A 13,067-nucleotide genomic window follows, 5' to 3' on the forward strand; every position below is an offset into this window, starting at 1 on the left:
TTGCTTAGGAGGTCTGTGCGGCCGGAGTAAGGGGCACGGGGCGCGACTTTGAAGCAAACTAAAAGACAGCAGGAGAGACACGTCTCTCTCTATGTTCTGATCCTTCTCCTTCTCTCTATACATAGCAATATCCTCTACTCCCTCTATTGACATCTCTTCAGACTCAAGTTCTGGTTCCCGTTCACACGTTTTCTTTCTATCTTCCTTTCGTTCACTTTCATCCAGCTACCTCTTCACTTTACCTCAACATCCTTGTCGCTTGACGATCGATCCTCGCCGCAAACCTTGTCCGCTTCCAATCCTTCCTCTCTCACGCCATGTCTCATTATCAACCAGCCTACTCGAACAGTCCCGGACCCGGAGAAGGGTATCGGGATGACTATGATGGAGGTGGGAACACCTATGGCGGCTATCAAGATGATCCAGGATATGGTAATGGGAGAAATGGTGGTTTGGCCAGTGAAAGCTGTCAGTATTTCCCCCTCGACGCTGAGATTGGACATCGCTTACGCTGATTCTTTCTCTCATCGACGATCTCATTACTATCCTTTCTCAACATCTCCCGTGGCTCCTTTTTACAACTTACACCAACGACTCTGTCCCCAACACCCCTTTGTTCCACACCGGACCTTGTACTATTTTTGTCCTCCAACTGGTACGACGCTGTGTTTCACCCCATCAACAAAATAACCTCGTTTTCGTCCCGTCTCATTACGAAATGTCAAATTTGGCTCGTCGCTCAGATCCAATGGGTCCGAGAAACCCCAACGCCGCGACATCCCCCACGGGTGGCTATGTACCCAAGAAAAAACGGAACAAGTGGTTATGGGTCGTCCTTCCCATTGTCATAATACTCATCGTCATCGGCGCTGTTTTAGGTGGAGTGTTGGGATCTCGTGCTGGAAACAAGAACAACTCGAGCAGTAGTTCAAGCAGCGACAACTCGGGTAGCGGGAACGGCAACGCGATTCCTTCGGGTGTGACAACCAACCCAACGGCAACTTCGACAGGCGCCAACGGTCAGAAGTATCTTGCCGTTGCCACCAACAGTCAATGGATGCTTCCTGTGTATGCCACAGGCGTAGGTCGCTTTGTTGTGATACATGCCAGAAATTGACAGATCAGACCGACACTGCTGGATACTCTGCACCAACTTTCCTAGCTAGCTCGGATTCAAAAGAATCCTGGCCTACGGATCCCTCCCCGCCCAGCAACTCTTCCCTTCGTGATCACCCTCGCTTGATCGCTCCGGCCTACAGATGGCAAGCGTTACCATCTCTCATCGCTCAGGACCCTTACTTGAAATACTGGAACGACACAATTATCGCCAATGCCAGCAGTTCACTCAACGATCCTCCCCAAAATTACACCCTGGACGGTGGTCTGACAGGGTCGGGTCTACTCGACCCCGCGAGACAAGTCAAGCTGAGGATAAAAAACTGGTCATATGCATACCGTATGACGAACGACACGAAATATGCCGATCGTGTCATGTTGGAACTTCAGGTGAGGGATTGATCATGGCAGCTTGAACATTTCGCTGAGTTGCAGACTGCCGCGGGAAATAACTCTGATGTTCCTTGGGGCACGGATAACTCTCGATGGAACCCTAACCACTTCCTCGACCTTGCCGAGCTGTGCAACGCCTTCGCTATCGGCTACGATTGGTTATATGACCATTGGACCGATGATCAACGTGATGCTATCATGTGGTCTATTCTCAACCTCGGTCTTACATACGGTTACGCCGCTTTGACTCTTGATGCTTCTGCTTCTGGTTATTCGTGGTGGACTGGTACCCCGAATAAAGTCAACGGTAATTGGAATTGTGTAAGCAATGGGGGATTGACGTTGGCTTCTTTGGCGATCCTCGACCGAGACCCTACACAATTGGCACAGAAAGTCCTCGCCCTTACTGTTCCCAACGCTTTCAGCAACTGTTTCGAAGGTCCTCATTCCGATGGCACATGGGCAGAAACTGCCAATTATTGGTATTTCGGTACCACCGGAGCTGCCGAAATGTCATCCGCTCTCACCACCGCTTACGGAGATGATCGAGGATTAGCAGCTTCCAACCCTGGTTTTGCTCTCACTTCCTTGTTCCACATGTACATTCAAGGTCCCACTTCTTTATTCAACTACGGCGATTGTGGACCTAACAAATATTCCACCACTGCCAACTCTTTGATGTATTGGGGTAGTGTTTTCAACGAACCTCGTTATATGCTTTATCAACGTGATCATTACGATTCTTCTGAACCATGGTCAATGTTCTGGTACGATCCTTCCGTGTCTGGTACATGGTGGGATCAACTCGCTATCGATCATCATTTCGATGATCCAGCAGGAGAATGGGCTACAGCAAGAACGGATTGGACCAATCTAGACGGTGCTTATTGGGCTATGAAATCTGGTGCTTTGACAGGTCATCAAACTCACGGTGATCTTGATCTTGGCGATTTCGTTCTAGACGCTTTGGGTGAAAGATGGGCAGGTGAATTAGGTTCATTCCAATATCTTTCCGATGGATATTTCTCAAAAGAAGATCAAGATTCAGAAAGATGGTTATATTATCGTAAACGTACAGACGGTCAAAACACGATTATCATCAATTATCAAAATCAAAATGTCGGTGCTCAACCTACTACACATTGGGATTCGACAGGTACACTTCAAGGATTAGCACCTACTCTAGAAGTCGATGTTTCCGATACCGCTTATTTCTGGCAAGATCTCACTTCAGCTGTCAACGTTACTTGGTCTAGAGGTATACGATTTTTGAATCAACGTAAACAAGTCTTGTTACAAGATGATTTCGAAAATATCGGAGCAGGAACAGATGTAATGTGGAGAATGCACACCAACGCTACTGTCGTCGCTAGTGGAAATACGGCCAATTTAACTTTGAACGGGAAATCACTTCAAATGATTTTACTTTCAGGACCTGAAGGTGCTACTTTCACAACGATGGCTGCTGTTCGATTATCTCAAGATCCACCCGCACCGACGGGATCGCCATACGATATCGAAAATCAAGGTTGGGTCAGTGATGATGGTGTCACTGTGGTGGCTATTGATAGTCAAGCAGGAGGGACTTTTAGTATTCAAGTGTTATTTAACCCACAGTGGGATGGAATGGACTCGAGCGCTTTTGTCACTCCGAAGAGCGTTGCGTTGACGGATTGGTCTTTGACTTCGCATTCTTGATCAGCGGAGGTGTGGTATTGATTTCGCGGTCTTCATCCGACGTGTGAGAAAGCAGGGTGAGAAGCATGGATGGAGGAATTGGCGTCAGTCAGAAGATCAGAAGTCGCATCACGGATGAGACGGAAAGAAGAGGGGAGGAGGAAAGCAAGGCTTATGGATTGACGTGAGGGGAATGGTGAGAGGAGGGAGGAGTGAAAGGAGTTTTCATTTTTTTGAAGCCGAAAAGGGAGATTTAACCAACGCTTCATTATCAGGTAGTTTGTCTTACTGCCCTCCTCACAAGATAAGTTAACTATTACGATCTGTCAATTAGTCATGAATCGATGCACGGACAATTTCACCTTTCATTTGCTCCATCCATATAATTATGACAGATATACAGCAATAGACACTAAAACAACTACGTAACGTGCTTGAAAGTTAATCCCGCCTACTCCATGACATACAAAACACAACTCTATGCAAAATGTCCGAATAGATTCTAATCACTGACCTCTAAAGAGAAAGTAAATCAAATAACCCCAACCTCCACAGTAGCTCTCAAACTACCTCCAGCGACTCTCGAGTCCATCTCCCCTGACCAGATTTCTACACCTTGATCGAGATCATTAAGTGGGGCGGAGAGGTATTCCTCCGATCGGAGAGCGGACGATTTCCATCCCCATGATTGAGAAAGGGTGAAGCTGTCTGGTGCGGAAGAAAAACGAATGAGCGCGGTTCCCAAGGCAGAAGCGCAGGAAATGGAGAAATATGCCTGTATGTTAGTTTGTTCACATAACGGAATTTATGCTACGTATCTGCAGAAATTGCAAAACATCAGGATCGAAGAATGAGATGACGATAATGATACAATGATGACAGACAAAATTCAATGACGTGACGGAGGCGAAAGACGACTGGAGGGAAGGGGAGGAACAGACATGTGATTGTAGGTGGGATTCGAATGAGGGGGGTATAGAAGGGGAACAGGATTAGAAATGGAGGATGAAGTGGTCAAATAACCTTTGTGATCTGTCTAGTATCCCTATAACCCTCTTTCAGTCTCTCAACCACCATCTCCTGTCTAGGTGACGTAGGTGGACTTCCTACTCCTACAGGACTGGTAGACAACGTCCTAAGCAATTCCCCCTCTGTCACATTTTTTACCCTCGACGTAACACTCATCTCCACATTTTTCTTCTTCTCATTCTGATCAGGTGGAACAGATACCGGAGGGAAAGTTTCATCAGGATTTTGTCGATGAAGATATATACCTAATTGAGCACCTTTATCCTTCTTTTTGATAGTTTGTACGTAAACATTGAACCAACTCCCAGCATAAAAATGTGTCGCAGAATATAATCTTTCTCTCTCTACTAGATTCTCCGCTCCCCAAAATTCCACTGAGAATCGAAACGGTTCGACTCGTGTCCAACGTGTGTCCTCAGTTAATGAAGAGGGGTCTCTTGTTGAGAGTGCAATCTCCATTGCGGTTTTGGAAGAGGTAGAAAGGCCGAAAAAGGTTTTTTCTCCTTGTGGAACGGGTCGTTTTTTCGTTGTCGCTCCTCCGTTTCCACTCATTTCTGTTCCTGTTCCAATTCCTCCTGATCCTTCTGGTCCAGCAGAAGTAGGATGAATTGAAGTACTTGGAAAAGGAGAAGTAGGATCTAGATCAGGACCTAAATCAGGAACTCCGGCTAAAGCGTTTCGTTCAGTCGATGATGTCGACAAAAATAAAAGACCTCCAGCGCCCATACGATGTGTATCGTCCGAAGGTATAGGATGATATGTCGTTCTGTCCATCATGTCTATAGATGAACGAGAAGCGAAAGAAGCGAAAGATGGAGAATCGGGATCTGTGCTTATATTGCTCGTTCTTCCTGATACCACTCTGGACCCTCCTTGACGTCGAGGTCGACTGACCATGGCAGTGATTTCCGACGTAGTCTTTGTGAGACCCAATGCATGAGTTGAATCATCTGACTCGGTGTGGTCAGAAGATTGCACTCTTGATCGTAAATCCGCCGCAGCCCAATGAGCTGCTTGCAACACCGCCAGGGGTGCATAAGGTAAGGAAGTATTGGGATCTATATCGGAAGAAATGGTAGATAGATCGTCGAAGGTCTACAGTGAGCTATCATACGAATGAGTAAACTCACCATGTGAGAATAATAAATTCCTTGTTCGAAGACCATCCCCAACTCGTCCTCATCTACTTCCCAATCCTCGGCTTCATCGTCCTCCCGCAGGAATGACGATCTACTCTTCTCAGCAATCTTCTCCCATTCCGTTCGTCGTAGGTCAAGAACACGTCGTGCTACGCGATAACGTTCCATTTCATTTTCGACGAAAAAAGAATCAGAACTGAGAACAGCTCTGGCAAAAACGGCAGGAATACCCCCATGGGCCCAAATCTTGAATGGAGGTTCTTGATCTGTGAACGTTTCCTCGAGTTGTAAAACATCTCCTCCCCAGCGAGCTAACCAACATACACAAGCCTCACCAATCTTATTCGAGGCGAATCCGTAGAAATGAGGCATGTCTGCAATGTTGATTGATGAAGTTCGCAAATTCGTGCCCGAGACGTCTATACTGAGACCTTTGAGTCTTCCACGGATACCGTCCTGTCCTTGATCCGATGTCACACGTCGGGAGCGAGGGGAGTCTGTCACTTTGCTCTCATCATCATCCGCTTTGACATTGGAATCTGCCGAGCTTCGGTTTGAAGGTGTCCTCGCAGGTAAGACTGTCAAATCTTCAGACCTAGGAGAGGGCCTGTCCCATCCTTGTCTTTTCAAAGGTTTGGATACATGCTCAAAATTTCGAGCTCCTTCGTCATTTTGAGAACTCCACTCTTCGCCTCCGATGCCATCACCGATGGCAAAAGCTAGATAACGTCCTATAGTTGCCGGGCTGATGGTACGAAGAACCATACCCAGTACTTCTTTGAGGAGGGTTGTATGGCCGAGATATGAGGAGGTGGCGATCAATGAGAGCAATAACCGCGGCGTGACCAAATGCGTTTTCGCCGGGACAGACGTATGCACGGAGCGTAAAGACGGGAAGCGTTTCTGAGATGCCGCGTCAAAAATGAGGGACAATGGGTGTTTAGGGGTTGGAAGCTTAGATTTCGGATAATGAAAATGAGGATATGCAGAGTATAGCCTTGAGAGAGAAATCCTGAAAATGAGCTGAGGTGGGGAAAGCAGTATAAGGAGCTCACTCAAAGGCAGCCCGGGTGATGTTAGGGTCATCGAACTGCAGCTCGATATCATCCCCGGTCCACTCGTCTTCTTGGTCCTCCACAGCACGTTCTTTGCCTTTACGAGTTTTCCATGATGTAGGATTACCCTCTGAGAAGCCTGAAAGAAACATGGAGTGAAAGAAGCCTGAAAAATGAGCCTGAAATCTTGTGTAAGACATGAAACATACCAGCTTGTACCAAGATCATACGATGTACCAACCATCCCACACCCCACTTTCTTACAATGAGTCGAACGTCAGCACATTGTCCCCTCAGAAAAGATTGATACAAATGTTCCGCCAGAGGATGAGAGACGGGTGGACTCGAGAGGGGGACCGACGAGGTCGCCGGTGTTGTAGAAGAGTCGGTGTGGTCCTTGGGCTCGGATGGTTTCGGACGAGAAGCATCAACAATTGGTGTTTGATCGGGCAGTGAAGCTGGTCTGGTGGAGGAAGGTGATGGGTGAGAAGGACCTTGGGGAGGGAGAGGTGCAGATGTGATGGGAGTGGGTGGTTGGAAGCCTTCAACTCTTGTTGTGGCAGGCAACCTCGGTCGTGTGACATCAGGTGAGGTCTGTGACCGCGACCGATAAGTAGGGGGTATAGCGAGAAACGGAGAAGATGAGCTACCGGTTCCTAATGAGATTGGGGTCGTTGGACCTGACATGATTCCTGATGGCGGTGATAGACTACCCCCTGGTGACGTCGCGTGACTTGAAGATTGGCCGGGATCAGGAGATCCATGAGATCTTAATCGACCAGCACCATTCCCGCTACCTGTCCTGTCCAAAAAAGCAGAGTCAAACTGTATCCTCCTATGCTGACCGTTGGGACTTTCAGAGAGGGTCAAAGGTGTACCAGGTCGAGTGACACTCCTTGCGGCTCGGACTGGGAGGTCGGGAAAAGGGAGGACCTTTGGGTGAGGTTTTGACTTTGAAGCTTTGTGATATGTCACAGATCTTGAAGGTGATGGACGTGGGAGTCGAGTGGAGGGTGAGCTGTTAGACATTGCGAGACGGTATCATAGGGGGAAGAAGTGAGTGAGATGACGGTCAACAAGTTGTTGGGTGATAGAAGAACCAAAGAATCGCGCACTTTGGTGGCCGCTGACCGATCGACCGAGGCGGATCGTGCCAGTTGAGTTCCGACTTCCGGATCAGCCCGATACCTTACAGATCAAACACTTTGCATTCGTCTATCCCGCGTGTCCTACATACATACATCGTGCACGGTGTGGCCGGAGGATGGCGCTGACTGATAGAACACCCTATTAACTTACTTTAGAGAATACCACAGTTCCAGAACACAAGAGATATCCAACACCACGGCGAAACACTACTTGTAAGGGCTTGCTGCCTTGTGACGCGACCTCTCACGCCGTACGCCGGCCTCGGACGAACATGACTTCACAATCATCCAGGAGTTCTGACGTTCAGAAACCTTTCAAACAAAGAGCCTTCGAGGGCGACCTGACACGTCCGTGACGGCCGGATGAAGGATCAAAACATTGTCGAAACTCATCCGAAGATCTCGATGACGTGACGACCATAGCGAACTTACACCATTATAATATTGTTCCAGCCCCTTTCTCTTACATGTGTCATCGATCAAGCGTTCACGTTCAAAGTTCAGACCTCTTCGTATTCATCACACGAATGGGCAATTTAGCATCACACAAGCACGTCATCCATACGGATCATCACTCGCCCTTCGATCCTTTGTTCACATATCACACGTTTCGCGTACCGGATGTACTTGTTTCAGCAAACATGCTCGCTTCCTTTATCAGCTTCTAACGTCGAAGATCTGATGCCTGACGTCTGTGTGCCCATAGGACTCCACATAGCGGACCGTTGTGGGGTGTGGAGGATATAAGAAAGGACAATACCCCTCCCATCGCCACCATCTTTCTTTCCCTCGAGATCGCTGAAGTTGCCTGTCCCAACCTACTCATCATAATGCCTTCAGAATTCATTTCGTCCAATTTTGGTGATGACTGGAATCGTCAGGTCGTACCTCTTACATACTACGCTTCATCGCAACACAGTGCTGAGCGTGTTCCGCCGGCTGCTACTGCTTCTGCAAGGAATAATTCCAGGCATGCTGAAACTGGTCATCCATCTTCCAAAACCCGACATCGTGACATGCAGTCTGGCAATCCCGAAGTCGGAGTAGAAATCATGCCGAGCCTGGTCCGTTATGGTCAGAGGGGCACCCAGTTTCAGCAGTCGAATGACACGCATGCTTACTCGCAAGTACCTGCCAACTTGTCCAATCAGTCCTCCACGCGACGGCGACTTCTCCCCCCTCCCTCTGACAGATACCAAATCGATCAACTTACCGATGATATGCAACTCGTCAATTCCATCTCGCAATCACAAATGGAGCCCTACTCTCATCGACATTACAAGGATATCATAAGAAGCACAGGATCTGGGCCCTCACACCTGAATGCAGGATACGATCCAAGTATGATCCACGACAAAGGCCCTAATCACGTCACTTTCTATCTAGCCCCAAAGACGACACTCATATTCCCCGTTCATCCTGAGAATCTTCCGGTGGATCCTCCTACAGCTCTACAGTCGACACTCAAAAAACATCCCCAAATGGGCGAACTTGACATCCCCATGCTGGCTTTCATAGCAGACGAACCAAACGAGCCGACCAAGCCTTGGGGACCTTTTGCGGTTGTCTCGAAGGACAATACCAAGGTTTACTTGTGTCAAAAGACGAAGGAAGGTCGATATGAACCTGGCGAGACTTCAAGGGTGATTCCCGATCCCTACAATCCAAACAAGAGTATAATCGTTAAGTTCACCGCATATCCCCCTTCCTCGGACGGGGGCGTGCGGGTCTATGACTCCGTTCTCACAGAGGTCACTCCGGATGAGGCAGGACTCATGGGTGTTTTTGGATTCAATATCCAGCTTCGTCATACCACCCGAGGAACTCAAAGGATACCGACACTGGTTAGCGCTGAGTATGCTTTCCTCGATCCAGGAGGCTCAGTGACAATTGACATGGGTAATAAGTCGATGGTAAGGAGGAAGGAATATTACGCAACTGACACGACCGACCGCACGAAGTGGAGAGGACTTATGAACTCTCCTAATTTGGCTCTCAGCTACGATGGGATCGAGGACGAGTATCTAAAAAGTCAGGACCAGTTTGGTAATCGAACTATCAAGTCGTTGGAGTGGTTTGAACCTCCTCATTCTTCAAGAAACATTGAGACAACAGCGCAACAGACACAGGTTTCGACACGACACAATCAACCCACAAACAGAATGGGTGCAACCCCGAGCTATAATCAAGGCGGATTCGATTCCCCTTTCCCGGGATCTCCGTTGACCAGACGCCAACGTCCATCAGCCAACACGAGCGCTTTGGATCAGCCAACACGAGCGCTTTGGTCTCGTATGACTCTCGTCAAAACGATTATGACATCCCAACCTCGGATCCAAGTAGAGCTTTGGTGAGGCGGACTTTCCCGTCTCAAGCCACCCAGCCGACACAGGACTCGGATACAGATGACAATGACTATGACTATCCTGACCCTCGGGGTTATCCTCTCGGTCCAGAAGAGCTCGATTTTTATGATTGATCCAACCACCACACTTTTTTTTATCCCATGACAGTAATCTCTATACGTATGTTTTCACTTTCTCGAGTTTTTCTTTTCAGATATCTGTTGAATGGGAGGGGCATGTACAGGAGTTCGGACACAGGACAAGATTGTTGCAATGCATGTCAATATCGTATATGATCTATTTTCTTCGAATATGGCTGCTGTCACCCTTCCCGTCTTTTCACACTCGATCGATCGCGCCTCCCTTTCCCATGGTACGAAGCCTTTTCTCTATCAGAAGCGAGCAGCCGTGAGTACTCTAATAATAATCTGAATGAGTCAGTACTCTTGGACAGTATTGAAGGAGGATAATACTGACCTAAACTGATATGCTACCATATCTTCATGTCTCCAAAACGTCTTACTCCAGATTTTCCCCGCCGTGGCGATCTCTTTGGCTAGATGATCGTTGTGTCGGAAGAACGAAAAGACGTCGTACATGTCCGTAAGATCGGCTTTGAGCGGAACGTAATGAACCCCTAGAAATCAGCACCGCCCTCGTACTTTAGTAATTTGGAAGTTGTACGACTTTCTCGACAACTTGACATGCAGGGCAACTAGGGGTACGAATGATGTTCAAGAAGAAGGGAAGTGGCGGGGTAGAGGAGTCAGAGGACTTACAAGGTTGGACTCGGGCTGTATACCATTCAGGAAATATAGTCGCTTTGAATATTAGGGAATTTGTTGTCATCAATCTTTTGAAGCGCGCTGACCAGCCATTACCATCTACGTCCAAGATGTATTTGTATCTGATTGTCAGGCTTTGACCTTAAGAGGTAAATGTGGAACGTAAAACTTCTTATGAGTGGCCGAAATACTAAGTGAGGACCACGCCTTTGACACTCGAGGTCTGCTCGGGGGGAGAGAAGTTTAAGAGAAGAGTACTGGACAGAAGAAGAGCTTGAAGACCTACTTGTTCCCTTCCGCCCTGCTCAGCCAGGGTTCAAATCTATAATTCTTAGCCATCTCGTCACACGTAGGTTGCTCGCATTGTGCCGGCCGACCGGCGAACGCGACATCCAGCAGGTCGTGATTGAGCTTTGCGATTTCTCTCGTCGATGGTGTACCAACGCGGAAGGTCTCATCTCTTACGTCGAAAACTTCAAGCATTCCGGTGGTTTGATTCCCTTTTGAGACAAGATTAATGCGTTGCGATATGTCTTAACATCAACCATAGTAATGTGTTTAGTCTGTTATGCTCTATCAAAGCGCGGGAACATGACGCATGAGAACTTACTCCAAGGAGTCTTGGGTCCAAAGTGAATACCTGTAGTGCTTCCTCTCCATAACAATCGATCATCGGACTTCTCCTCCCAGGGAGGATCAACGTCTACGTCTTCCGTCCATGCCTCCATTGCCACCTGATATCAGTTCAGAGAGCTTTAGTGCTTGGAACTCACGGCGAGGATGTCGGAATGAAGAGGGGTTTTGCACATGGCTAATACCGGGAACAATATCTTTGAGGCCGTAACACCTTTTCCATGGGCAGCGAGGGCTCCCGAAAGATGTGCCAGTGTGGGATGTTCACATGGGTTCATAGTACTGCATATCAGCAGCACATTCTTGTGGATGATCTCGTGCTCAAAATCTCTTCTTGGACACTGCAAGAAATGTAAGGGAACGTACGTACGCTTTGTGATTCCACACAAAACTCTTCTCTCCATTCCAGATCTGCTCCAAAGTGGGGAGGACGGAAAGATCGTACTGTACTCGCAGAGGTGTGTCGGTGGGACAAGCAGAAGCCCATCCGAGCTTTGAAGCACGCGTCTGGTCATTGTCAGCACCATAAGCACCGACAATGTCTTGAGTGAGCTCACGTCATAGGTCGCGGAATCAAGATCTGCTAGGGCAAAGCCAGACAGAATTGGTGGACTCACATTCACCGTCAACCGCCGCACGTCGCAGAGCACTCTTCTGCATCCGATCAGCCTCTCGCCAGAACTTGATATCAGGCAGTATGATCGATTAACTCACGTGTTCGTCGTCCACTATATGAAATGGCCCATCATGACTATAAAAGATCGCTTCGACCTCTTCCAGCTCACTTTCCACGTCTTTCAACAAGCTCAACTGAGCCTCTGCCCGCTGTCTGGGTATTCTTTGTCCATCCGAGTGCATACCCTCTTCTTTGAGATTGTACGAGCACTCTGACGATCTCCCAGTCGCCGTTTCAACCTTTTGACACACGATGGTGTATATCCCTTGCTTGGCCTTCGCAATCTTCACCGATTCCTTGATTCGTTCAGCGGTGAGGGCGAAGAAAGGCTCAATGTCGTCATACTGAGTGTCAGCAATCGCGTTCCTTCTGTCTCCACTCACTATCTGATCATACTCATCGGGCAGTTGGACGTTGTGCTTCTTCACATAGGCCCACCCGTCCATCAGCTCGGTAGTACCACCAAAGAATTCAGCTCACCATCTGTCAAAACCCTTGGGAGGAGCACGTCCATATCGCCTTCGATACTCGCTGACAGCTTCGTTCAACGTACGACTCTGTGATGATCCTTTTGTATTCCAGTCTTCCCGACTACGCGCTATCAAATCGTATATGGGGTGACGACCGCTCGGATTGACTTTGAGCAGACCATTGGAAAGATACGTATGTTGCGGCATTTGATGGCTTTTCCATATAATCTGGTTCGAGGTTAGCATCTGCTAGCTATTCTCTCTTGCCTACGGCTTTGATTGATAGCTTTAGACTCACTCCTCGACCTATTGCTACCATTAATATGATAAGGTTACCCAGCACATCTGTCCAAGTCCCGTCTTTTGCGTATCCCAGATCAGCAGCATCTTCCCGTACTCCAACGGGCGTTGAAATTGTCGAGGATGATCGGGATGAACGGGAGCGTAAGTCCAGAAAATGTAGCAAAAAGTAGGGAGCGGTGAAGACGAAGACGATAATTATGAGGGAGCGACTGAGCCGCCGTCTTGGAATGAGCAAAAAGGGCATGATATGTCAGAGACAAGAGGGGTGTCAGAGGGCCTTGATTCTTCATGTCAATGT

The 13,067-nt window shown here is 48.1% G+C and overlaps 4 protein-coding genes across 4 annotated transcripts; 2 read left to right on the forward strand and 2 right to left on the reverse strand.

The window, feature by feature from the left end:
- The first annotated feature begins 107 nt into the window (after positions 1–107).
- TREMEDRAFT_36930 (uncharacterized protein) lies at positions 108–3,553 on the forward strand. Its single transcript, XM_007000797.1, has 4 exons — positions 108–468; positions 744–1,081; positions 1,126–1,506; positions 1,552–3,553. Exons 1-4 carry the CDS (start codon positions 318–320, stop codon positions 3,205–3,207), a joined length of 2,526 nt encoding a protein of 841 aa, XP_007000859.1. The 5' UTR covers positions 108–317; the 3' UTR covers positions 3,208–3,553.
- A 101-nt stretch (positions 3,554–3,654) lies between these two features.
- Positions 3,655–7,438, reverse strand: TREMEDRAFT_72876 (uncharacterized protein; the record flags this gene model as incomplete). Its single annotated transcript, XM_007002102.1, has 5 exons — positions 3,655–3,961; positions 4,210–5,310; positions 5,346–6,366; positions 6,410–6,575; positions 6,619–7,438. The coding sequence occupies 5 exons, from the start codon at positions 7,436–7,438 to the stop codon at positions 3,719–3,721; spliced, it is 3,351 nt and encodes a 1,116-aa protein (XP_007002164.1). The 3' UTR covers positions 3,655–3,718.
- Positions 7,439–8,387: 949 nt separating this feature from the next.
- On the forward strand, positions 8,388–9,911 carry TREMEDRAFT_58947 (uncharacterized protein; the record flags this gene model as incomplete). Its single annotated transcript, XM_007001397.1, has 1 exon — positions 8,388–9,911. One exon carries the CDS (start codon positions 8,388–8,390, stop codon positions 9,909–9,911), a length of 1,524 nt encoding a protein of 507 aa, XP_007001459.1.
- A 313-nt stretch (positions 9,912–10,224) lies between these two features.
- Positions 10,225–12,712, reverse strand: TREMEDRAFT_26330 (uncharacterized protein; the record flags this gene model as incomplete). The annotated part of the gene is given in 10 exon segments (XM_007000689.1): positions 10,225–10,330; positions 10,380–10,539; positions 10,682–10,809; positions 10,974–11,220; positions 11,298–11,421; positions 11,461–11,602; positions 11,691–11,872; positions 12,035–12,340; positions 12,380–12,471; positions 12,490–12,712. The coding sequence occupies 10 exon segments, from the start codon at positions 12,710–12,712 to the stop codon at positions 10,225–10,227; spliced, it is 1,710 nt and encodes a 569-aa protein (XP_007000751.1).
- Positions 12,713–13,067: the final 355 nt, after the last annotated feature.

Source organism: Tremella mesenterica (assembly GCF_000271645.1).
Source record: "Tremella mesenterica DSM 1558 unplaced genomic scaffold TREMEscaffold_1, whole genome shotgun sequence".
NCBI lineage: Eukaryota > Fungi > Basidiomycota > Tremellomycetes > Tremellales > Tremellaceae > Tremella > Tremella mesenterica.

Coding starts and splice junctions, on each gene's coding strand:
- TREMEDRAFT_36930 (XM_007000797.1), top strand. CDS start 318: ATGTCTCATTATCAACCAGCCTACTCGAACAGTCCCGGACCCGGAGAA. Junction 469..743: donor TGGTTTGGCCAGTGAAAGCT/GTCAGTATTTCC, acceptor CTCGTCGCTCAG/ATCCAATGGGTCCGAGAAAC. Junction 1,507..1,551: donor GTGTCATGTTGGAACTTCAG/GTGAGGGATTGA, acceptor GCTGAGTTGCAG/ACTGCCGCGGGAAATAACTC.